This window comes from Vigna angularis, chromosome 1 (assembly GCF_016808095.1).
Source record: "Vigna angularis cultivar LongXiaoDou No.4 chromosome 1, ASM1680809v1, whole genome shotgun sequence".
Classification (NCBI taxonomy): Eukaryota; Viridiplantae; Streptophyta; class Magnoliopsida; order Fabales; family Fabaceae; genus Vigna; species Vigna angularis.
Window position 1 is genome coordinate 54423622 of NC_068970.1, and position 26908 is coordinate 54450529.

The 26908-nt window shown below is 30.9% G+C and overlaps 2 protein-coding genes and 1 non-coding gene across 3 annotated transcripts; 2 read left to right on the plus strand and 1 right to left on the minus strand.

Annotated features, from left to right (window-relative positions):
* Nucleotides 1-9750: 9750 nt before the first annotated feature.
* LOC108319749 (serine/threonine-protein phosphatase PP2A catalytic subunit) lies at nucleotides 9751-17779 on the plus strand. Its single transcript, XM_017550990.2, has 11 exons — nucleotides 9751-10042; nucleotides 12427-12483; nucleotides 12666-12749; nucleotides 13478-13549; nucleotides 14166-14237; nucleotides 14619-14659; nucleotides 15614-15680; nucleotides 16668-16859; nucleotides 16950-17039; nucleotides 17120-17227; nucleotides 17330-17779. Exons 1-11 carry the CDS (start codon nucleotides 9956-9958, stop codon nucleotides 17393-17395), a joined length of 936 nt encoding a protein of 311 aa, XP_017406479.1. The 5' UTR covers nucleotides 9751-9955; the 3' UTR covers nucleotides 17396-17779.
* A 1671-nt stretch (nucleotides 17780-19450) lies between these two features.
* Nucleotides 19451-22728, minus strand: LOC108324046 (uncharacterized). The gene is made up of 3 exons (XM_017556847.2): nucleotides 22523-22728; nucleotides 20866-21249; nucleotides 19451-20417 (listed from the first exon to the last, which is right to left on the minus strand). Exons 1-3 carry the CDS (start codon nucleotides 22695-22697, stop codon nucleotides 19708-19710), a joined length of 1269 nt encoding a protein of 422 aa, XP_017412336.1. The 5' UTR covers nucleotides 22698-22728; the 3' UTR covers nucleotides 19451-19707.
* Nucleotides 22729-22825: 97 nt separating this feature from the next.
* Nucleotides 22826-22897, plus strand: TRNAG-UCC (transfer RNA glycine (anticodon UCC)). The gene has a single exon. It is a non-coding gene; the product is annotated as a tRNA-Gly (tRNA).
* The last annotated feature ends 4011 nt before the right edge of the window (nucleotides 22898-26908 follow it).

Below are 26908 nucleotides of genomic sequence, written 5' to 3' on the forward strand. Positions count from 1 at the left end.
GAGAATAATAATTAATTTTTTATTAAGTAAACAATTGTAAGATAAGGTAAAAAAGAATGAGTGAAAAAGTTATGGATGTGATTGATCTTTATAAATTGATAAATGATAATAATTTTTTTTACAATGTTCATGTTTTCCTCGTTACAATATGTAAGAGCAAAGATGTTTAAAGAAGTTTGGAGCAGACATGTATAAGCAAAGGATAGGATCGAGCGGTTTAGATTAAAATAAGAGTAATATATAAATGAAAGTTTCAAAAGTCTCGTCCCATTATCTGAATATAGTTATATCTCTCCAAATTCTTCTACTATCTTCTTTTCTCCTCCTTCTCTCTAGATTCCTTCAATCTCACTTCATTTGTTCAACAATCAGACTAAACCTAAGCAATCCTGGTGTCGAGAGCTTTCCATTCCACCGATTGTTTTAGTGTTTAAAGTTGGTAAGTTTCGTTCCTTTAATTCTTGTGAATTTCTGGAATTTCTAGCACATGCAAGTAAGCCTTGTTGTTTGCATGTGTTCATCAGTCTTCTCTTCCCCTTTCTAACTTCATTTTTGGTAATTTGGTTGGTCTCTTCTCACAAATCAGTAAACTATAGGTGTTCTTAGGATTTTCTGGAGGTGTGAGCAAATTTCTAGAAGGGTAGAAGCCCTTCGGTTCGGTTAAGAGGTAAGGAAAGCTAGTTAATTTAATTGATTAGTTGATGATGTATGAAAATGTTGTTTGATGGTTTTGCATGTGTGTGAAATTGAATGTTTGTGTGTTCGACATTGTTTGTGTGGGATGTTAAATGTTGTGGTCATTGAGTTGTAGATTATGTAGAATTTGGAGTGAATTCTGGTTTGGGATTCTTTGAAATGATGTTAGAAAGATTTAGGTACCATTGGATAGGTGTAAATGGGTATATGATTCAGGTTTGAAGGATTAGAAGTTGGAAAAAATGTTAGTTTGGATAAAGTCTAGCGTGTTCATTATTCTGCAGAAGTTATATAGAATAATGCAGAAAGTTGAGCACACGCTGTTGACCGCTCTGTCATATTCAAGTGTTCGGTCATTAACTAGATGCAGTTTCTTTAAAGTCTTCCCAGTTCATGACCGTTCGGTCTTAGTAGTGGTCGGTTTTGTACTAGCATTCGGTCTTAGTAGTGCTCGATTTTGTACTAACATTCGTCTTAGTAGTGCTCGGTTTTGTACTAGCACTCGGTCTTAGTAATGCTCGGTCTTGTATTATCATTCGATTGAATATAGCGTTCGGTCTAGTTATAGTTTTCGGTCTTGACCTAGTGTTCGACCTAGATAAAGTATCTGGTATAGTCTAAGTTCTCGGTCTCACACTAATACTCTGTTTGTATTGGTGTTCGGTATTAACTACATTCGGTCTCTTATGGACCTTATCTGTTAATGATCTTTCGGTCATGTTTTAGAGTTCGGTCTAAGCTCTAAAGTGTTCGGTCTAAGTTATAGGCGTTCAGTTTATCCCTAGTGATTTGGTTATTATAGTGTTCGGTCTCATAGTAGTATTCGGTCTTACATTAGTGTTTAACTGTATTCGGCCTTACGTTAGATTTAGATCCTTAATAGTGTTCAGCCACTTCTTCCGCTTTAACTGTATTCGGTATAATTATATTTTTGAATGTTAAATTATGTAAATTTGAAATCGCAAACAAAAAAGTTAACTCTCTTATTAATGGAAAATATGTTGGATATGTTTTCTTATGTCAAAAATAATCCATGTAATCCAATATGCTATAATAATGTCAATTGTGATTACAGTGCCTATCTATCTATATATCTCTCTCTCTCTCTATATATATATATATATATATATATATAAATATAAATCAATCTTATATAAATAAAAATCAACACATGAATCTAAACCTAGAATATTCAATAAAAAGTATTATTAACGCTTTTCACAATATTTGTATTAAGGATGTTTTATCAAATATTGATACTTAACTATTATAAACATATAAGGTATCCAAACTCAGAGTTCATGGTTCATAGTAAGTTAAAAGTGTATAATATTAGTGTACATGCATATATTTCATATATGTAATATTTTCCACAACCTTTTATTAATAAATTCATAATCAAATTAATATATGTGTCACAAGGTGACTTAAACAATCACATTCAAAACTTATCATTTATCACTGCACTAAGTATATAACATACACCAATGTTTAAATAGTTTATATAGTTAAATTAATTATATAATTTATAAGAGAGTCAATTCAAAAAACAAATTTAATTAAAAAATTATGCTTAATGTTTTATGTTCTTTTTAAACTAAAATTCTTTCTCTTCCCAATGTGTTAACAAGTTAAACATGTATAAAAGAATAATTATATTATACACATATGTAGAAATTAGTATAAATTAAAATGATAATTTCTGTGAAGATCTAGAAAATTGAGTATAGATCTAGAAAATTGAGTATGACAAGTAATATGATGTTCTACATAATAAAATTGACTTATTTTAATATTAAAAGTTCAAAAATACAAATAGAAGTTTAGTTAGTAAGTTTTATTATCTAAAATATATTATTTCTCTAAAACATGTCTCTTGAGAATTTTTTACCATCTCTCTAAGTCTTCTCACGCCTTATTCATCATAGAGTACCTAAGTGATCACTACGACAAAGTCTTTAACTCTGTCTGATCAATTCTTGTATAAGAGTTAGTTTTTGTTTTTCTCTCTGGTTTAGTACTTTTCTTATATGTGAGCTTTTGGTCAACACATGTGTTCTCTGAGTCCTCTATAGTACTTTTTGTTTATCAATGGTCCTAATGACGTACTCGGATCATGCTTATGTGGTTTGTAGTAATAGATAGAGTCCCTTGAGCTGAGGGAGTCGTTTTAGGTGTCTTAGAGCAACTTGAGCTTTTAACAGATAAGGAAAGTTAAATACCATTGCTCTTGAGTTCTAATGTAATCTTATTAGTGTGTGCATGATTAACGGTTGTGATTTATTTGGAATTAATGTTTGATTTGATTTTATCATTGTGAAAATTTGTTTAAGATTTATAATAGAATGTAGTTTAACATGTTTGAAATTGTCTAGAATTGGTGGTATAATATACATATTTTTGTTGGGATTGATGTTTGATAGTGCACTTGTGTTGTCGGTCAGTGGATGAAATTAGGTATTGATTATTTGATATTAGTGTTGAAATATGTTGTTTCCAAAATGAATGTGTTTATAGAATTAATTTGGCTTGGTTGAGTTGATAAAACTAAGTTTATAGTTGTTTAAACAAATTGGTATTCTCTTGAACACTAAAACACATATTTGGATAAGTCTTTGAGTTAGGAATACTAATTTGGTCACTTGATTTGGTACTTGGTTCATCATATCAAAGTTTGAGAATGTGTAGTTTATTGGTATGACGTTGAACGTCACTTTTGCAACTGAGTGGTCCAAAGTGCAAATGGTCTGGCATTGAGCAGTGGTAGGGTAGTGCCGAGTGTCAATTACCATTGTAGGTCTATAACTTAATTTACTGATAATTCACTGAGCGATAGGTTTCTAGTGCTAAATGAAAGAAAGTGCGAGAGCTTTGGCGCTGAGCGCTAGACTTGGCACTGAGTGTTCCCTGTTGCAAAGCTAGTGCATGTTTTGTGTTTACTAATTCCTGTTTTGCTTGAAGTGGTTTAAAATGAATTCAATGCATGCTTATTTGGAATTGGGAATGATTCATGGATTGTAAATATGGTTTTGATTATGTAAGGCATGTGGTGTGAGAAGAATTTCCAGGAGATTGTAATGGTGCTCTTTAGTGTATGTATTGATGTATGGGTTTCGTATTTGGGATTATCCTGACACTTTAATAACCATTGAGTCTCAAGTAGAGAAGGGTGTGATATGTTGTAAAGAGTAGCAGGAGGTCCTTAGTCTAATGACTTTTTTTTGGCCACAAATATTTGACGGATTAACCTTGTATGTGGTAGCTTGAGTGAGCAAGTTGTCCTACCACACATAAGTGATGGACCCTTAGAGTTTGGTATTAATACATGTATTCAGACAATGAAGTCTAGAGGCAATGGGTATACATATGATTTGTTTGATTTAAGAGTGTTTAATGTTATATTCATAACTTAATTGTATGGATGTTTCTTTGGTAAAATTAGCTTACTATTTTGTTTTTGTTTGCTTGTATGATTATATTTCTCTTTTGCAATGATCATTTTAATGGTGTGAATAGAGGAACAAGTTTTAGTTGAACAGGTGTTGGACGACGAAGGTACAAATGCATACAATATAAGTAATTTCATGTGTATATTTGATGTTTTATAAAACTCTATTAAAACCTTTAGCTTCAATATAAAGTAAGTCTTAATATTAGAATATCGTTGTATATAAAGTTGGTGTTATAGTTATGATCAGATAACCGTAATAACATTTTATATATTTTCTTTTAAGTTAACTATTATTTCTTATTAAATATGTGATGCTCTGTAGTGATGTTAAAACCGATGTTACAATTTTACTCTTTCATCAAAGCTAAACTTCTATATAGAATTTTTTTTTACATACAAATCTACAATTTTTATTATTCACTGTAATTAAAATTTCAAATTCAACCTAAACTTGAATAGAAAACATTCTAATAATTACTCACTACCTAAATAAATCTAAAATACACAAATATCTTTCTTATCTGAAATTTAATTGTACGACATTGTTGTGAGAAAGTAGTGAGAACTCCAAATCATAAACTTAGTTGCCACATATCCGTCCAAGCAATTTCAAATTTTAATGAAGAGCTAAACCAATTCCTAAGATAGTTTTTTTCAATTGGAAAAAAAATGATAAAACACAAATACTAATATAAGAATGAATTAATAGATATTTTAGAATAAAACTTCTTGTTATTTAATTGGGTAAAGAATATCCTAAGAAGTGAGATATTGTATATGTAAGAATTGATTGTGAAATACATGAAAACATGGAAAGAGAGGAATGAAGGAGAAAATAGTCAATATCATGCAAAAGAAAATTAAAAAAAAAGTGGGTCTAACTTAGTATTTTTTCCCCACTATTTCTTCTCATAAAAATAGTTTATGGAAACATTTATTGTGATAATCCAGAAAATTTAGTCTTAAGAGTCACTATGGTGTTTACATAATGAGACTATATTATTTTAATATTAAAGTAATTAAAAGTATAAATAAAAATTTCATTAAAGGTTTTATTACTCAAAACATAAACTATTTCTCTAAAAATTGTTCTTTGAGTCTCCATTGCCTTTTATTTTCAAAATCCAACCACACAATCATATTTTTGAAGATCATGAAGTGCTTAGTTGATCGCGACAACAAGATCTTCATCTTTATCCATTCGATTCTCTTAAAAGAGTAAGTTAATTTCTATTATTTTTCTTTAGTTGTATTCTCTCTTTCATGCATGTGAATAATCTTATGTCGCATGTGTCTCATTAGCTTTATGGTATGTTCTCTATTGATCAGTGGTTCTAACCACATACCATGATCATGATTTCATGATCTGTAGGTGTAGATAGAGTTATGTGAGCTAAGGGAGTGGTTATTGGTGTCTTAGAGTTGTTGAGGCTTCCAATCAGGTAAGGAAAACTAATTGTGTGTTTATAAAGTCTTAGTAAGTTATTAATTTGTTTTGATGTGCTTTATTTGAAATGAAATTGAATTGATGTGGTATTGAAAAGGTAGCTTGCTGAAATATGATATTATGATAGTATGAGTGCTTGAAATTGAACTAAATGTGTGTTATATGAGTTAGAAGAACTTTGATGTAAATGCTTGTTGATTGTTGACTGTTTAAATCACTTGAGATGAGATTATAAGGTCATAATTAATTGAAGTCCATTGTTACTTCTTGATGTAGTTAATAAAGTTGAATTTTGGGTTGTTTTTGGCTTACTTTATGGTTTTGACAAGTGAAACTTTAAAGGAGCAAATTTGAGAAGAAGCTAAATGTTTGAGCTCTGTTTTTGAGTCATTTTTTTACTTGTTTAGCCACTTAAATCACTAAAATCTGATTTGTAACACGTATAAGTTAAGTTGGGAGCTTCTGAGTTGTTCGTTTAATCTGTTGAGGCTAATTCCTAGCCAAATAAGCAAATTGGTACTCAATTTTAGTTATAAACATGTTTTGAATAAATTCTAGTGTTAAAGATATCAATTTGATCATTTGGGTAGGTTTGTGAATACAACCAAATCATAAATCAAGGTTTTTCATCTTTTGGTATGACACTCAACGATAGTCAACGATGCCCAAGCAGTAGAAAGCCGAGAGGTTTGATGCTCAGTGGTACAGAAGTGGCACTCAAGCGTTATTTTTGCGAGTAGAATGATACTCAATGATAAGAATGTGCCGCTCAACGCCAAGAGCCTTTGCAAAGCTTTTCTTCTTGCAATTTTTCTTGCTTCAATGGTTTTTTCCAATATTCGTTTTGGCATATAAGCTTATTGTAAATTATCTAGATACACTCTTTAGTTTGTGTTTGTTTAAAATGTTATGTATAGTTCGTGATAAACCATGAATTCCCTGTGAATGGTAATGATGGATGTGTATTCAATTTAAGTATGTGGTAAAAGGAATTCCATGGAGAAAATCTTGAGGTCATGCTCAGTGTAATGTATTGTTGTGAGGGCTCCAAAATGGTGGGATGTTTCTGACACTCCAATAGCCACCCAATCTCAAGTTGAGAGGGATGATTATGTGGTGAGGAATAGCAGGAGATCCTTAGCCTAAGGTTATTTTGACCATAGGTGTTTGATGGATTAACCTTGTGTGATAGTTTGTTGTTTTACCATACATGTGCATGTCCCTTAAGAGTTCGACACTAATACATGTATCCAAATGATCAAGTCTAGAGTCTAGATATATGTATGTGGATTTGGTTTATGATGGACTTTGAGAATGAAATTGTTATATTTTGAATTGATTGAATGACATGTTTGAGTCTTTTAAAATTAGCTTATCTTGTTGCTTGTGTTTTTTTGTTTTGTGTGAATCTTTCTCTCGGCAATGATCACCTATTTGGTGTGAGCAGAGAAAAATATTTTAGTGAAACATGTGCTCGATGATGCAAATGTTGACCATTAGATAAAGTCATTTAACTTATTTTCAATGTTTTTAAAGAACCTTAGGTCTTTTATAGATTTACTAGTAACATAAGATATCTTGTATATAAAGTTTTGATTTATAGTTATATTTTAGATAACTGTAATTCTATTTTATATGTATTCTTTTAGTTAACTATTCTTTACTTTTATTTATAGAAGATTCTATGATTAACTATAACTATTCTTTATTTTTATTTATAGAAGATTCTATGATTAACTATATTTTTTTAGATGTTACACTTATCTAAAATTTTAAGATATAAAGACAATGTCCATTATTGATATTATTTGAAATAACAAAATATATAGACTAATTCTAATACTCTACCCTTAATTCTATTCAAACTAGTTTTGTAAAGTTAAAATTTTGTATGAAAAAATTAAAAATGGTAAATTTTAAAAATTCTAAAATTATAACTAACTTTAAAAGTTAAGAAGATATTTTTTAATTTATACTTCAAAATATTAAAATTTAAATAATAATATAACTAATCTGAGTAGAAAAATAATAATAATAACATCAATATTATAATAAAAACATTGATAAAATTTATAATCTATAATAGTATATAATAAAGATTTGTTGGTTTATATAAACTATTTTTCTATTTTACATTTAATAATACTTTAATGTCATATATGATATAAATTTTAATAACACTTTAAAGTCATATTAAACAATTTTAATGAAAGAATTTTATTATATAAAAAAATTAAAATTTATGAGCATATAAAGAATACAGAAAGTGACCTCACTTCTGGCAAAAAAAAAAAACATCTCTCTACCTTCTGCATCTAACTACACTTTTTCTATCACAGCATAAATTTAATAAATGTGCAATACATTATGTTTAATTATCTTATTTTTATATATAATAAAATGACAACATAGTGAATAAAAATGAACATAGAGGGTGTTTTGTTAATATATAATTTTTAATGATATATATAAAAGGATTTCCTGTTTAGCACACATTATATATTTCTATTTTATTTTTAATTTCATTTTAGTACTGAAAAACAAAAAAAAAAACAAAAAAAAATTAGGTAATTATACACATAGATTCAAAAACACAATATATGCTACATAATATTTTTTCTTATGTAATTACTTATCATTGTTAATTTTTTTTCTTAAAAAAAATATAAGGATAAGAGGTGCTCTTTTTTATTAATAACACACAATAAGGATTCTTCTATTTTATATACAAAATTTATATTTTCATTTTACCCTTAATTATATTTTGAAATAGAAAACATAAGCCATTAGTTAAATAGAAATCATACACATTTTAATTGCTTCACAGTATATTTTTTTTCATGGAGATTTTTAATTTAGTTATCTTTGAAAAAATATTTTATTTCAATTATCAATTATATATTTATATCACAATATATAAAAATAATTCTCATATTTTATGTATATATTTATATATCTTAGTCTTAATTATATTTTAATTTTAAGAAAAAAATATAAAATATTATTGTTGTAGATATAGTTGCATACATTTTTATCACTCCACACTAATATTTTTTCATACAAATATATAATTTAATTGTTATTTAAAAATTATTTTTATTTAAATTATAAATCACATATATTAAATATGAAAGTAGTACAAATGTTACATTTGAATAAATTTATAAATTAATATAAATATTAATTTTAATCCCATTTAAATAAGACACAATAGTATAATACGTGAACCCATCGAGCATCAATACTAACAATAAAAAATCATTATAATAGGAACAAAATTCTAATAAATTGAAAGTTAGTTTTTTATATATTTTATTTTAATGTAATATACAAATTACACCGTGTTTAATAAAAATATTACAAATTAAATCCTATATACCTTTATCAATATTTTTTTTTTCAATATAATTTTTAGTTTATCCTCGTTATGATTATTTTTCTAAAAAATATAAACTCAATAATAAAAATGCACTTTTTCTTATTTCTATTCTAATAAAAAAACTTGATTTTTACTTGAGTTTTTGTATGAGTTCACAAATTCATTTTTCCTTTTTAAAAGTATAAAATTAAGTTACATTTTAAGTGTTTACAACAACAATTTTTTTACTAAATTAAGATTTATTTTAATAACCTTTAGATAGATCCAATGTTAGGGTACCATGCTGTATCCTTTATCCCAAAATTTAAACTAGTTTCGAACAACAGGAATTCATCTTAGTTATTTTGTAAACTATCCATGTGATTAAAAAAAAATCTATCTCAAACATATTAAATTATCCTTATTTTATTTTTAATTATATATTTACCTTTTTAATTGTGTGGCCCTTTTAATTGTCTTTCTTTTATCTCAATTTAAAATGATTTTTTTATAATTTAAATATTTAAGGATTAAAAATAACATACATTAGAATATAAAATATTTATCATAAACTAAAATTATAATGTATATATTTTGTTGGTGAAGACATAAATATTCTACAATCCTAAAAATCTAAAATATTAATTCAACAACAAGAAATATAAAATTACTATTGGGAGTTGGTGCATTTTAATTAAAAGAACTTTGCAATATTTAAAATCAAAATGTGAAGTTCATGTATGTAATTTCAATTTTGCCCTTAGAAAAAAGGAGTGGTTATCGAACAAAACGAGCATACGGAAGCCTCCAATGCTTTGGTTTCTTCACCACCACCATCTTTCACCTCTCTTTCTCTCTCTAAAACCAGAAACAATAAACACAAAGGAAAAAGGCAAAAGGGGTTTTCCTAGTGAGATCTAGGGTTTCCATCGATTAGGTGAGAGGATATTCATCAAACGATCTCGGCAAGGCAAGGCAAGGTTAGGAGGTGGAGTATTAGAGCATGGATTCGGTGCCTTCGAATTCACATGGAAACCTCGATGAGCAGATTTCTCAGCTCATGCAGTGCAAACCCTTGTCCGAGCAAGAGGTAATGTTCAGATAGTTTTATTTATTTTTTCTTTCTGAGTTTTACTAATTTTTTAAGCAAATGTCAGGCCGATCGAGATAATTTCTTCTAGTTTCTCATGGCTTTTGTGTCTTTTGTTCAAATTGCTTCCTTAGCATCGATCCAGGGATATTGTAGTGAAATTTGAACATGTTTTTCTTTGGTGTAATGTGTCTTCTCATGGAATTGTAATGGTGTCTAGAATGAGTCTTTTGTTTGAGAATTCCTTCAGATTTGTACGATTTTTCGCTAGTTATTATAGGTTTTGAATTTATTTTGAGCATATCATTTCATTTTGGTTTGTCAGTTTTAGTCCTAAATCTATTGGTCACCATTAACTTAGATGTTTCTGCATTTAAGGAGCCTATATTGTTAGCATTGGCTTAGGATTATTTGAAATTGAGGAAAACATACATTTCTATATTCTTGTGTATTGTATGGTTTTATAAGAAAAGCAGGCTGACTGGATTCATACCTTAGGGAGGGGAATAAGTGCTATTGAATGAATATTTCCTCCCATTAACTCTGCAAGTTAAGAACAGTGATTCTGATTTTGTAAGAAATAGAAAATACAAGATGTGTTTTCATCACAGTAAGTTAGGGTAATTGGATTTGTTCCTAGTTTGCTGATTCCGGGAGTTGTGTGTACGAGCTATGATGGCACTATGCTAAATGAGAAGTTAGTCTTCCCTTTTTGTCTTTGTTTTGTTGGAATTCTATTATGAAGAAATTTAGGTTTAGTTTTTGGGAATGTTATCCAAGTCATGGCAACAACGACATTAAGCATGATGCATGATGCATGATGTTTGTCTTATTTTCATACAATTAGAAAAAGGGTGTATTTAATGGCAGGATTAATTTGTCTCCTTGCACTTGTAGAGTGTCTGCAAAACTGGAGGGAAATAGATAGAGCAGTTGAATGCGCTGGTTAATAATTAATGACCAAAAATTCCTTACTGCTTTGTCCTACTGCCTATCTTGTGAAGCATCTATATTAGTCAAGTTAGACATTTCCAATTAGTTCTACTTTCATTGTTATTCACACATGTCATTGTATTTGATGGGTGGGATGTAGGGAATCAAAAGAAAGTGCTATCTGGGATTTTGTGGGTTTAGAGCAATTTCCATTTTTTTGCAAAGTTAGTAGCAACAACCTGCTATTGTGGTGATGTGGGGTTAGAGGATCCTCTAGCCGCTTTAATCGCAATGTCGTGTTGTGTTTTTGCTTCTCACAAACCATGGATGAGGTCATGTCCATTCTCAGACAAATTCACATCTCTAGAAGCCACTATTTGGAACATGATGAAATCCTTGTTTGTTTTTATCTACCTTTCTTATTACTGCAACTGATTTTTGGGAATTCTATTTTGTGATTTTGAAATTTAAACTCATTTTTTTTTCTGAATCAAAGGGATTTTAGGTTTTCAAACATGATCTCTCCACCCACTATAAAAAATGTGCTATATCGTCTTTGTGGTTGGCCACTCCATGCTGGCATTTGTGAAGTATAATTATGGTCCAGACATGATTTATGGCTAAACCTGTTCCTTTTTTTAGCAAACTCAGCCCCTGTTTTCACCTTTTTTGTCTTTGATCTGTTGCCTCTGTATTGTATAACTTCTGCTTATATCCAGACTGACTTTTGATGATTTGATGAATATGCCTCTCATGATATTTTCATAAACATGCCTTGAACTCTTGTAATTTTTTATTTTCAATATTGCACTCAAAATCTTCACCATGGAAGTCACCTTCCTTCAGACTATTCTGCTACAGCATCATTCTTATCCACTATCTTGCATTTTGTAGATGGCCACTTCACAGATCTATACTGCATTAACAACACTTTGTTTTTGGGGAAAAATGTCCTCCAAACTGAACCAATCAATTTTTCCTATTTGGGAACAAATCAATTTGGTTCCAATTGGACAACTAAACATAAACAATCACTCCCAACCAGTTTGTTTTGTATTGAAATAATGATCCACCTTTACCTTTTCTAGTCTGTGGCCAAATTAATATCATATTGGCTATAACAAATTTCTGATAGAAAAGTCACGTAAATTGTATATCTAGCTTCATTACTGACTCTCTGACTCCACATATCTACGTATATTTTCATCTCTCAATCTAAAATAGAATGCGTGCAATCTTTATTGAATATATGATTTAGGATGATTTGCTTTCATAAAAGAAAACCAAAAGATGCAGAACATAAATTATATTGTGGTTATTTTATTTTATTTTATTCCATTAATTGTTCGATTTTACTCTACTCTCTGTAAATAGGCTTGACATTTAGAGTGTCGTGATTCCTTTTTATTTAGTGATCCCACTTTTATTCCGTGCTGCACTTGTGTATGCAGGTAAGGATCTTGTGTGATAAGGCAAAAGAGATTTTGATGGAAGAGAGCAATGTGCAGGTCTGTCTAATTTTTATAATTTATGTCAGCATGTTTTAGTTTATACTTATTTGCTTTTCAGGTTAGGGGATTTTTCTTTGATTTATGAGTTTCTTTATAGGACTTTAACACATGATGTTTTTTGAATAAATGAAAAAAAAAAAAAAAAACTAAAAGGATTTTTCATTTACCTATAATTGCAGCCTGTTAAAAGTCCTGTTACAATTTGTGGTGATATTCATGGGCAGTTTCATGATCTTGCAGAGCTTTTTCGCATTGGAGGAAAGGTATTTTTTTTAATGATAGTTGGTTATTCAACATTTATCTATTAAATCATATAGATTTTATTTATAAGTTTGTGATAAATAGTACTTGGAATTCAGGAAATTCTTTGTGGCTTTCACGTTGTATTGTGAAATTAAGTTTGATTTGTTTCTTATGTCATAGTAAAACACTCTTAATTAAATGTTTACAACAGTGTGGTCCTTCCAGTTGCCAGATGCTGTATTTTAATTTGGAATTTGGCTAGCAGCAATACAATAGAAAATTTCTTTGAGTTTCTTAGTCTCAAAAAATTAGTAGATCCACTCTTAAATTTGCATGCATGTAATTAGGGAGTATTATTGTGCTTGGATTTTTATTGGAAATGGTAATATACTGGATGGAAAGTCATGAAACACTCGTGCAGTTTGATGTGATTCTTATTTTCTAATGCAGTTGCCTCAAAGTTTTATTTTTATTTGAGAAAGATGCTAAATCAGTTTCATTACTCAGCTTCTCACTATCTTATTTGAAATTTGAAAACAAATGTATTCTTGTGTTTATTTTTTTCTTGGGTGAATCGTTATTTTTAACCCCTCTTTGCGCATATATATATATATATATATATATATATATATATATATATATATATATATATATGTGGGTGTGTGTGTGTATTTCTTTTCTTGTTTCTAGTTGAAATATGAAATTTATTGATTACATACTGATTTCTAGTCACTATTTTTGTTGGTAGTGTCCAGATACAAATTACTTGTTTATGGGAGACTACGTTGACCGTGGCTATTATTCTGTCGAAACTGTTACGGTAAATATGAACTATTGTACTTTATTATTTTTGAGAGTTCAACTTCATCATGAAATATTTTATTTTATTTACTTTTCATAAGTTATATGTGATTATTTGATTAGGATTTTCTATGAAATGTCATTGGTGATTTGATATCGGAGTATTTTTGTATTAGTGATTTGATTTCTGTTTAGAGGAGTAGATAATTATTTAGTTTATCAACAGCTGTTTTGTTTTTGAACATTCCTTTTGTTGGACTATAACTATTATTAGAGATCTCACATTGACTATAAATATGACCACATCATACTATGTAAGTGGGTGCAAACTCCATTTTATAAGTTAGTTTCTGTGAGATTAAGTTAGACTTAAAGTGTATATAAGTGAGTGCAAACTCATCTAATAAGCCATAATTATATTATACGTGTACATAATATATTGTGTCTATTGAACATGTGGGATACCATTGTCTTACACTAACATATAAATAAAAATCAACCTGTGGGGATATATGTAATGACATTTAAACTGATTTTGTGGCACAAAGTTGATAACTGCTATTTTTTAATTGCATATTTAAGATGGTGTTTCTTTTTGTAACATTTTTGGTGCTAATTCCAAAATAATAATGCAGCTTTTGGTTGCCCTTAAAGTGCGTTATCGTCAGCGTATCACCATTCTGAGGGGAAATCATGAAAGTCGTCAGGTTTGTTTTAAAATTACGTGAACTTCCTGACAGTAGTGAATTACAGATTAGATTAAAAATCATATTTTGGCCCTTGGAGGTAGCATAGTCTGTACCAATTGAGTTCTTGACAGATTTTGTCTGTTAAAATACTACTGTATTTTCATATTGCTGTGAATTGAATGCTTTACGTCCATCTTGAGGAAATCATTTAGTATCACATGAACCAAAATTGCATATAAAAATACTACACCATTAATTTCACAAAGTAGTTAGAGTTAGAACTTCTTTTAAGCAACTGACTATAGTATTGTGTACATCGTCAATTTAATAGTTTATTCAGTCTTTTCTGTATGTTTTTAGCTTTGAATGGTAATGGCTGATCTTAGCTTTCTGTTGCAGATTACTCAAGTTTATGGGTTTTATGATGAGTGCTTACGGAAGTGAGTACCTGCTAAATTCATTATTTATGGGTGCTTTTGTTTGGGATCATTTTTTTCTTTTTAGACTAAATTTTTTTATTGCTTATCCTATATTCCTTATTAGCACTGTAATCAACGTGTATTCCTTTCATGTTATCTGTTATGGATTTAATTTACCTTTTTTGGACGTGCCACTGAGGTGATCTAAAAGTTATTATAAAAGTGGTATTCGTATTGTTATTTTTCGTTTTTAGCATATTATTAGGTAGTTATTTTCTTATTCCCCAATTGATGATATCAACAACTGCAACAACAGCCTTTATCCAAACTTGGTGACATTGATGAAAAATAAAGTATTATTTATCTCTCCAATAGATAGCAAAGACTTCTACTTAGATAAACCTTCAGTATCAGAAAACATTTCGCCCTTGTAATTAAGGTTTTCACTGGCAGTTAAGTTAGGTTTTACTTGCATGCTACATGGAATTCCTGAATTAAGTAGTAAGCAATTAAATTACTTAGGTATTTTATCTGCATCTTCATTGGTTGATGTGATTTAATAAAAATTACAAACATGATTTTAATTGCGTTCTATGGTTAAGGATTTGCATCCTCTTTAACGCTCCTTATTGACATGCTGATTCCTTGTTATGAGAAACAAACTAATTTATGGACCCTATACGAATGATGGTGGGTCCTGCCATTCTGAGTGAATAAGTTCTATATATTATATTTATTATAAAGTATACCAAATTAATTTTTTTAGTGAAGCTTGATTTGGAATTCATATCGTGTTGTGGTACCATGGTCTTTTGCTGGTGTGTTTTTGTTGTCTTTTGGTGTGATTAAATTTATATAGCATTTGTTGTTTTATTCATTTTTAATCCTTTTTATATAGATTTTTTTTCTTTTTATAGCTTGCATATTTGAAGTTGTGCAGTCCTTTAGTATTGAATGTTTTTATTTGATTTGCAGGTATGGTTCTGCTAATGTTTGGAAGATCTTTACAGATTTGTTTGACTACTTTCCATTGACAGCATTGGTTAGTATACCGTCATTTCATAATGTTGGAAAGTACCATGGGATATTTTGTTAGATTCTCATTATTCTCAGGCCTATGGTAGTTTGTTTGTTTCAATGGTTGATGGTGCAATTAGTGTGCTGGCTACATGTAAGATTGTGCCATGTGGCCACATGTAATCTGCTGGAGCGGATGATCTCACTGCCCCTCAATTTTCCCCTGATCAGGAATCACGTGTCACCTGGTCCCTGAATGTCACTTACTGAGATTCTAGATCTAGCATAACCCATTTCTTTTAAAAAAGCACGAAGCCCCATCTCATGACAGCAATTACATCCAATTTTTAACCTTTTGATCTCGTTTGAAATCTTCTGCTCGTTTCTGTTTTTGTTCCGAAGTCATTTTGATATATTTGTGATCTATCTGACTGAAGCATGATTCTGATCTATTTGTGCTCTGCTTTCTGTGTGGAAGCAAGGGCTGGCAGAAGAAGTTTGTGGCTTTTGTGTTTCTGAAACCTAAGAAACGGGATTTTGGGCCTTTCTTTTAAAATAAAACCATTCAGTATCATCCGCATCTTGTATTTTTTATTATTACTATCAAAATATAAAATGAGATTGATATATTAGTAGTATAATGACAAAAATATGAATTTTATATGCAGCATACACATACTATGAAATTTGTAGGATCCTACAATCCTTTTTTCAATGTCATGATTGATGATCGTTAGCCCCCTTCCCTTCCTGTTCCTTAGTAGGATTTCGATTTTAACAACCTTTCCTATTTCCGTGTGCTTTTGTTCTTGGTACTCTGAATTCAGTTTGATTCTTTTTAAGCTTTGTTTTTTATTTGTTTCTGAAAAAATAAGCCCCTGAAGCTTTCTCGTATTGCATTTTTTTAATTTTCATGATATGCAGCTCAATCAATTGCAGTTCCCGTATTTCAATGGATTTCGGTTTTTAAATAATTGAATGGTGCCTAAGTTTGATATGTTAACTTTGGTAGGTTGAATCTGAAATATTTTGTCTTCATGGTGGATTGTCACCATCTATTGAAACCCTCGATAACATACGTAATTTTGATCGCGTACAAGAAGTTCCTCATGAGGGACCCATGTGTGATCTTCTGTGGTCGGATCCGGATGATCGTTGTGGTTGGGGCATCTCTCCTAGAGGTGCTGGATATACCTTTGGGCAGGTAATCCAGTTTTATATCTAACAAGGTTGTACTATCTTCATTTGTCACCATTACCTTTTTTTATTGCTTACGCAAATTGCTGTTGTGTAGGACATATCTGAGCAATTTAATCATACCAATAACTTGAAGCTGATTGCTAGAGCTCACCAGCTGGTTATGGAAGGATATAACTGGGGTCATGTAAATACTTCATATCATTTAGTTTGTTTTTGTATTCATTCGTTGTGGTAAATGGATGATAAATAAGTCCCTTGTTACAGGATCAAAAGGTGGTTACTATCTTTAGTGCACCTAATTACTGTTACCGTTGTGGGAACATGGCATCAATTCTCGAGGTTGATGACTGCAAAGGACACACATTCATTCAGGTTGAGCTTTCCTTTTATTTATTAGGTGTTCCAATTATTCTTTAGCTGGTTTTGCATTAAGCAATATGTTGGATCTATTCTTAATTATATTTGTAATCTCAGTTTGAACCAGCTCCAAGGAGGGGAGAGCCAGATGTAACCAGGAGAACGCCTGATTATTTCCTATGATACTCCTTTGGTTTAGTTGCTGTTACCAGCACAGCAACTAATGCCCTGCAGTAATCTGCAAGCTCATCTACTTGTCCAAATCAGAGCCATGACTCATCTTGATACTTATATTTTCGAAGTTAGGCTTCGCTGGATGTGTTATTTAGTTGAATTATAACTGAATCTTTCCAAGAGGAAGCTGAGCAGTAGGCGATGCTATTGTGGGCATGTGTATCATTCCAGCTTGCAATGTATCAATTTTAATGTTTTTTCCCCAATTTTCCTTCTCTATTTATTTAAAACTCTTGGCCTTTCTTTTCTTAATTTAGGATTATTAAGGGGGTGGGTTTCTGTAGATGGATAATGCTTTAACATATCTTTTAATGAGTGTTTTGTGATTCTTTACCCGCCTTGTGAGTCTTGATTTTACACCAAATGAGTTTGAATTGAAAGAGAGAGAGACGCATCTATGGTGATTTTCATGATGATTATGATATTCATACTCGGATAGGATAACCTGAGTGAAAAATTAAACAATAGCTTTTCTAACTACCGTATGCCTTAATAAATTATTTATCTTTAAAAAAATGATCTTCTATGGTAAATCAAATGCCGTATTTTGTATATCAATATATACTTTTTATTTCCTACTTGGTCAGTTAATTATTATTTGCTTTCCTCGATTTTTTTATTAAGTTCTGGAAGGATTTCTCACAAGTGACGAGTTATTATTGGTTTTTTTTTATTTGTTGTTGAGAGGGGTAGAAGAACAAAAGCTGCTCATCAATTATCTTGGATATACAGTAGTGAGAGATTACTTGCACCCTATGTTTCCATGTCAAGCATCACATGCCATATCCTAACTAAACCACAACATTCCATTTTCTGCCCATCCACAACCTGCGTTCACTTCTATTCTCCTTCTATGTATGATACACAAACACTCCATTTTCTCCTAAAGCACTCTTTCAACATGACATTTTTATTTTAAAATATAAAACAATGTCTTTCGTCATATAAATTGTCGTAAATCTAACTCTGCATAAATCAAACTGAACTTGATTATCATTTAGTTTGAATAGATTGCAACAATGTCGTCAAATTGGTTCTTTCCAAGATGGGTTCTCCAGAATCTGTTCTTACCTTGTGGGGAATATTAACATAATTAGAATCTGTTATTGTGGTGACAATTTACACTAATAGACAAGTCTTCTTACGCTTGAGTTATTTGCAATTCTTTTTTTTACTGTTTTAATTAATTACATGTTAATATTGTTTGGAGTCAACTTACTACTATTTGTAGTTGAGTTCGTTAATTAGGTAGAATTTACAAGAAGTTTAAATAAAGGCACTAAGCATGTAATAATAATAGCTATTTTATATTTCCATCCAATCATATATCTTTATGTAGGGTATTTTTGTTGACTTTTATACTAACTATAAGTCATTCCAAGATTAATTTGGATTAGTTGATAAGGTGCGCTAGATATTATAATAATTACGTGGGCTAGATATTATAATAATTAGACAAATAATAGTATTGCTTTTGTTGTGTTTACAACAACTTGAAACAACTTACTAAAGAATTCATGCGTTCATGCTATGTTTATTAATTTTGATTTTTTTTGAATTGTTATGGTGTTCCCATGTCTAACATATTTCCTTAAAAATTATCGGTATTTAAAACTGAAAATTATCTAGTTTTTTAATGGAAGAAAAGAAAATCTGATGAAAAGGGATGGGAGAATTTTTATCAAAATACGAGATACCAAATCGCGAAGAAACACAAACGCTGCGATAGACTTTTATATTTTAATATTTATAGTTTGTTTTGTATACTTACAGATTAAATGATAAAACTGATAACTTCGTATTCAAGCTGTCAGAAAATTTCTCTTAAAAGAATACATTTTCTGTTTTCAATTGTTTCACTTCAACATTAAAGTCGAATATAAATTACAAACCATCAACTCTAAATATTGAATCAGCAATATCGTTGGTACAAAAAAGATATAAAATAAGTAAATATAAAAGAAATAACTAAAACATATATATAACAATAGAAAGACATAGATTGACAAAATGTCAAGTTAAATTTTGAGGTTCATTGGTTTTGGTTCCAATTACAGAGGATAAATAACTCTGATTGACTTGCTGGTTTTTTCACTGCCAGCCTCAAACAGAAGTTGTCACCCTTGCTCTAGAAGAATCTCTTACCAGCAAGGAGGAATCCATGCATCTATAATGAGCACTATACAACAATTGGAATCATTGTACTGATGATACAATGGGTTTAAAAATTAAACCACTTCACAGGAGACACAAGTATAATGTTACATATCAGTTGGCAACTTTGAACCTAGTGCTATAGGCTTAAATGCAGCAAACAAAACAGAGATTTTACATACAAGAAATCCCATCATTCCAAATATGAGATCTTTTGGTGTTAGCATGACTTGAAGATCTCCAGAGCTATACCTTGATGCAATTACAGCCAAGCCTAGAGCCAAAGCCACACTTGCTATTGGACCCTTAACTCCCCTGAATAATGCATCACTTCTACCCTTGTCACTAGTGATTAGTTCTGAAGCTGGCAATTCATCCACAGATCTCTGTAACAGAAGCAGATACAAGAAGCCTCCAACCCCACCAATCAAGAAATCAATCCCAGCATTTTCTCCAGCTGAGAATGAAGCCACAGCTGTACCAAAAAGTATAAGCATAGCATCATAAAATAACAATGAGAACTTCAAATCTGCATATTCCCTCATGCTATCTTCCTTTGAGATCTTAGGATTTGAAAGCAAGGTAGAGTCACTAAGTCCTTTGTTGAAGATGTTTGTGAGATCATTCCCTTCCAGCTCAGTCACAAGGGTAGGTCTTAATTCCAACATGGACAGATCAGTTCCCTCACCAAGCAACACATCATCAATCTGAAAGTCATACTGAAAGCCATTGTACCTTTGTAACCCATCTTCCAACCCAGACGGTTGCCCTTCACAACTAATAACCATTAAGGATACACTTCCTAGGCGCCACTGACCTGACCTTAGAGACAGAAGGAGGATGTTGTAAGAGAGCCTTGGTTTAAACAGGTCAATATGGTAAGAACTCATAATTCTACCACCAATTACTTCATGTTTCAAAAATAGCATAAATTGGTTGTATAGTGCTTTTAAAACTCGGATTTGCGCCTAAGATGTTAGAAGATAATATACAAGGGATGTTTAGCTCGGTACTCAAACAGATTTGTGCGCAAGAGGAGTGCTACCAAGCAACTCATTCTTTAACAATTTCCAACATACTCTATCCTATCAGTTAAAATTTATTAAAACCTATAAAATCATAAGACTAATTAAAACTAGTCTTACTAGTATTTGTCTTGAGGACAAACAAGCGTGTTAATCAAGGGCACTTTAAAATTGTAGGTCAGGGATGATGTCTACAGAAGCTTTCAATCATTCCAAAACATATCAACGACAATAATATACCTGATTCAACACTAACCCAGAGGGCCTCAAGTCTTGCAATTTTTGGACCCTCAAAAATGAATTCATCTGCAGAACCTCTTTGGAAATGAAGCATGTCAATATTCGTAATATCCCCTGATTCTGTAGAATGATCCATCATCAAACTAACAGGGATTCTTTGCAATATGGAGTTTCCATTTTTATCTATCAAGCAAAGGAGAATTCCAGCATTTAAGTCACTAATACTTGAGCCATATAAGCTGCTTGTACATAACTTGACCCTATATAAAGATTTGGATCCACCCTCCTTCAGAGATGATGAAATGTTTTCTACTAATGTATCTGTGTACACTTTCACCTCTGAGGCTGGCAAAAGATGCGAAGGCCTCGCATAGCTCCGAAAATCTGTGACGGGAACACCACAGATCGGTGAATAAAATAATCTCTTCTTCAGAACATTAGTGACCAAATGTCTACTCTAATAGTTTTCAATGAAATGGTATACCAAGAAAAGGTCTTCATTATTGAAAGATGTGTTAGTAGATCATGAACATTTCCTTACCCCGTTTGGTCACAAGATCGAAATAAATTCCATTGTATGTTAGCAGAAAAGAAATCACTCAGGGAATTTAGGGAAATACTTTTTGGTCCAAAAAAAGGTGAAAAGCATTTCATGTTAGCTACCACCAATCGTTTTGGACCCAAGAAATAAGAAACTGATTAGTTTTACCAAATTAAAAGTTGTTAAACCAAGCTTCATGTGTTTATCACTCATGCTAGAGCTAAAAAAGAAGGCGAATTTCCAGGATACTGCAGTGATTAGTAACAGCTAAATTTTGAACTTTCACTAGATACAGGAATAGGATGAAACCAAGTTACACCACACACACGTGGAAAATAAAAATCAACCAATTAGATCTATCGCAATAATCTCACACACTAAAATATCTTGCAAGTTGCAATCATAATTGCAGCATTAAAATGTAAAGGATTTGACTAATACTTTACCCACTAAAACAAATGACGTGACTAAAGAATAATCGATTGTGATCATAGATTGGTTGAAAATAGTGATCACAAATGCAAATCTGTGTAAAGAGTAAACCGTATCAGTCTTCACAACCAGCATATATTCTATAAATGGATACATCCTCAACATGAGATTTTTTTGCAGGATAAAATTATAAAAAAAAAAACTATAGATCAATGGTTATGCCCTGAGATTTTATACTACCATCCAATAAAAAATAATGGTCAGTACTATTTTTAGAGTAATTATTAAAAGACAATAAACTTATATATTTGTAATTAAACAAGAAGATAAATCTACCAGTACTCAGTTTTTTCTCAGATATAATCTGATTCCCCAAACTTCAAAAGCAAAAATATTTAATAGTTATGATCAATAATTAATATATATCAGATTACGATAAAGAAAATAGTTTATGCATGATAAATTTAACTAATATACAAATATAATAACAAGAAGAGAATTATTCAAACGTTAAGGCAATATTCTATAAGTAAATCATTGCCTTCATCAACTGAAGTGAATATAAAAAGGACAGGGTGCTATTAAAATTTGTTAAAAGTTATGTACAGAGATTCAGTGGCATGAAGCCATGAGGTAAAAGTCCAGATTTTTAATAAAATTCTCCAGAAATTATTATGTGGGTACCTTGAAAATCAGTGGAAGACAGTTTGGCCCGAACAGAAAAACGTAAGCATCTGTTTTGGGTGAGAAGCTTTGTTGTTGAAGAAGATGATAGTTGTATGATTGTTTTCCTTTGAAGATGATGAGAGTGAGATGTTGAAGCTGAAGGCATCACACTCCTCACAGGAATTCCCTCCATGCTTCTACCACCAATTCTGAAATTGCAGAGTAGAGCTGCAACCACAAATATACATTTGAAAGCACCATATAAGAAAATACAATATATTATTCAATATAGATTAATTAAAGTATTTTTTATATCAACAAGCGTTTGTAGTCCAACGGTTAGGATAATTGCCTTCCAAGCAATAGACCCGGGTTCGACTCCCGGCAAACGCAATAATAATCTTTTAGTTTTCAAATGTTTATTTTTGCTTGAGTGCATGTCTTGAATAATTTTTATAAGATAATAAGAATGTAAAATATTTAACAAACACTTGATTTTAAATAAAAATTACGAAAATTATAATATTTTTAAAATTACGAGTAAAAGATTAACATTTTCAGAAGTTAATAGAACTTTGAAAATAGAATATTAAAGTAGATAGATGTATTAAAATAATGAGACCGAATATTTTATTATAAAATAATCTTGTAATATAAATATAACATTTTAAAAGTTCCATTTATTATCTAAAATACTTTTATCTCTCTAAAACACTGTTATTTTCCTTTTCTCTCACTTTTCTCTAACCTTTCTCACTTTTAAAGCATCTGTTCAACATGATCATGAGGTGTCTAGGCGATTCTGGCGTCAAGAACTACATTTTCAACCGATCAATTTCGTGATTTGAGTCGATAAATTTCGTTTTCCTTTTTCTTTGGGACTTTTGATTCTTGATCATGCAAGGAATTTCTGTTTGCATGTATCAAGTAGTTTTTTTTCTTAAATTCTTGACTCCATTTAGGTTCTAAGGTTGATTTCCTATCACCAATCGGTGATTTGTAGATTTTTCTAAAGTTTCCTTGTGGTGAAAGCTTCGGTCGGGGTATTTCTTAAGTGTGCAAATTTGATAGAGGTAAGGGAAGTTAGTTAATTGCTTTTAAATGGATGTATGCTGTGTAATTTGATGGTAGGTAGAGATTAAATTGTTTGGATGTGAATGCAAATTTGTGTTTGTGATAATTTTAGGGATTTTGGTGAAATTGATGAATTTTATGATGATGAGTAGTTGGGATGAATTAATGAAATCTATTGTATGTATGTGGTGATGTTGGAATGAAGGTTAATGAATTTAAAATGTATGAATGGAACTGTTAGAGGTGAGGAACATCTTGAGTATAGATTAATTAGTCTAAAATGGGAGTTTAAGATAGTAGAATGTTGGGATGAGTAGTTGAGATGATTTTGGTGAAGTTAAGGGTGTTTATGAGCTGAATTGGGTTTGTTTAACATTTGGAATGTTATAAAACTGAGTTAGTAAAGTGTGTTGGTAATGAATTAGAGTTCTACTTGTGTTAGAACTCAATTTTTAGGAAGTAAGGTAGTGAAAACTTGAGTTTCGGGTTCTGTGTGCAAATGATCAGTTCGGGCAGTCTTGGTAAGTCATTTGGGACTTCTAGAGTCCTTAAATTGCTTAGAATTGTGCCACAAATGGTAAAATTCAATTTGGGTCTATAAGTTAAGTTTTTGAGAGTTTTTGGGGTAGATTTTGAGTTCTCTTGTTTAGATTTAGGTTAAAAGTGTTTAGATAACCTTGGTTAAGTATAATTAGGTATATAATACAATTTAGGAGAGTTAGAAGTTGGGAAAAATGGTTGGAATTGGTAAACTTGGTGTAGGTCGCGTAATTCTGCATATTTTGGTGCTGCAGATTATGTAGACTCACTGAGCGAGTGGATTCGCTCAGCGAGTGGTTGTAGAAGTGGTTGTTCTGCTTGAGGACTTTCGCTCAGTGAGAGGGTGCGCAGAGCGAATGGTTGAGGTCTGGGAGCACTGTTAGTTTTATTCGGATAGCAAATGGATGCACTGAGCGAACAAGTTGAGGGTTTGGTCCACTGTCTGATGAGTTTCGTTGAGCCAGTGGTGTCGCTAAGCGTGAGTTTAGGGTCTGGAATCACTGGGAGTTTATTCGCACAACGAGCTGGGTCGCTGTGTGAGGAACCTCTATAGTCGCTCAACGAGAGTATGCGCTGAGCGGCTGGTTCAAGTTTTGCTTACTCTTTAATTTCTTGTTCTAGTTTGTTTAAATGAAGTTTTGGGATTCATTGCTCAGTATGTATGAATGTGTATTATAGTATGGGATTGATCATGCTTTCGTTAAGTTTCAAAGTGAAAGTATGGTTTCAAAGTGGTGAAAGTAAAGTTCCAAAGTAGAATCTATTGGTGAGATTCAAGTGTATGTTTAGAATGAATGCAGGGGATTATCCTGAAACTCCAATGGTCTTTCATTCTCACGTAGAGAGCATTGATCCATGTCGTGAGGAGTAGCAAGAGGTCTTAGTCTTGGAGGCTTCCATTATGCTCCAAGGCCCAGTACAGACTAACCTCGTGAGTGTGGTAGGGTGAAACTCATTGGCAATGACTTTGCAAAGCAGTAGAAGCCATCACGAGTGCACAACCCGTCATAGCTCACCAATAATTCTAAGTCCGGACAGTCAAAGTCAGTGTTGTGTCATGCATAAAATGTTTTAGAGTTTAATTGAATGGTATGATTGTATCCTATGGGCTTGATAAGTATGCTGATTGATCTTTTATTTAAACTAGCTTACCCTGTTGTTTGTTGTTTGTGTTTGGTGTTATTTCTTTTGCAATGATCATCCTGTGCGTGTGAGTAGAGGGAAATGAAGTGTCTCTGATTGGACGAAGGAGATGTTGCTTAGTAGTTAGGTTTAGAGTAGTTTTGTATATAGTTTTGGTTAGTTTCTTGTATATAAAGTTTTAAATTCTATGATTATTTTGGATAACTATAAAGTTATTACTTTATATTAACTATTCTATAATATCATATATGTGATAACTCTTCTATATAGTATTCGACTATATTTTTGGGATGTTACATATAAATAAATTAAATATATTTGTACTTCATGGACAAAAAAATGAGTTTGATTTTTAATCATTTGTAATAATTTTTCTTTGATGTTGGTCTCTAAGTTAATTTCAGCATATCAAATCCCTTTAAAAAAATATTTTCAAAAAAAATAAACAGAATTTATTTTATAATGTAAGACTCACAAAACGACCTATTTATTCGTGGCATGACTAGAAAAAAGTCAGCCAACAAGTTTACAGTGTTCAACTTATCTTATGTAATTTTGTAAAAATGGTTACATGGTTACTGTAGTGTACTCGATAAGCACCGAAGGAACCTCAACCTGACGAGGAGGTGGGCCGATCGGTTAGGACGGAGATGGTAAGGAGACAGATGTTTGACGGTTAATAAGCATTAAAAGTCAATCAATGCAGTAAGAAACGAAACATATGACGTTAATGGTCAGATAACGAACAATAGGAAATAAAATATGACATGGATATGGTATTGATTAGCAGTTAATGATTATTATTAAAAATCAAGTTTATAAATATGAGATTTATGTCCAGATAAAAACACCTTTTTTCAGAATTATTACAACCTTGATATCCTTAAAGCTAAGGCTGACTTGAGCGTTAGAGTATTTTCTTGCAGGAGACGGTCGATCAGCATTGTGGAGAGGAGCTACGTTGATGAAGGTCGCATTGGTGCAACAAGAAATAGGGAGGAAGAGCAGTCTCAGACCTAGTTACTAAAACACTTACAATAATTTTACAAAAATCTATTTATAATTTTTCAATTGATTGATGTATATATTTTTATATTAATAGTGTGTGAAAACTAAAGCTATTTTTTTTATAAATCCAATGGATATATATATATATATATATATATATATATATATATATATATATATATATATATATATATATATATATATATATATATATATATATATATAAATTGCCACAGGTTTTGTTTTCGTAATAGTTTTCGTCATAGTGGTTTGGTGTTATTTTCCAATAATTTGCTTTTATTAAACAAAGAACCCTCTGTTTCTTTTATATTATTTTACTATATTTTTATTTAAAACACGTTACATCAAATTAATAAATTTTTAAATTACTATGTTTTCTTAACTTTGAATTAATAAAAGTAAGATAAAATGATATTATATCCCAAATTATTTAAATTTATTAAGCAAGGTTAAAATGAAATGTTATTTCATAAAGAGGAAAAAAGAGAGAAGGAAGTGATTGTTTGTGAATTGTCACATTGTCCGTGCATGCTACATGTAAACTTATCCTTAACGGACACCAACTACTACCGAACGAGGAATTCATTATTCTACCATTCACATTGCCTTTTGCCTTTG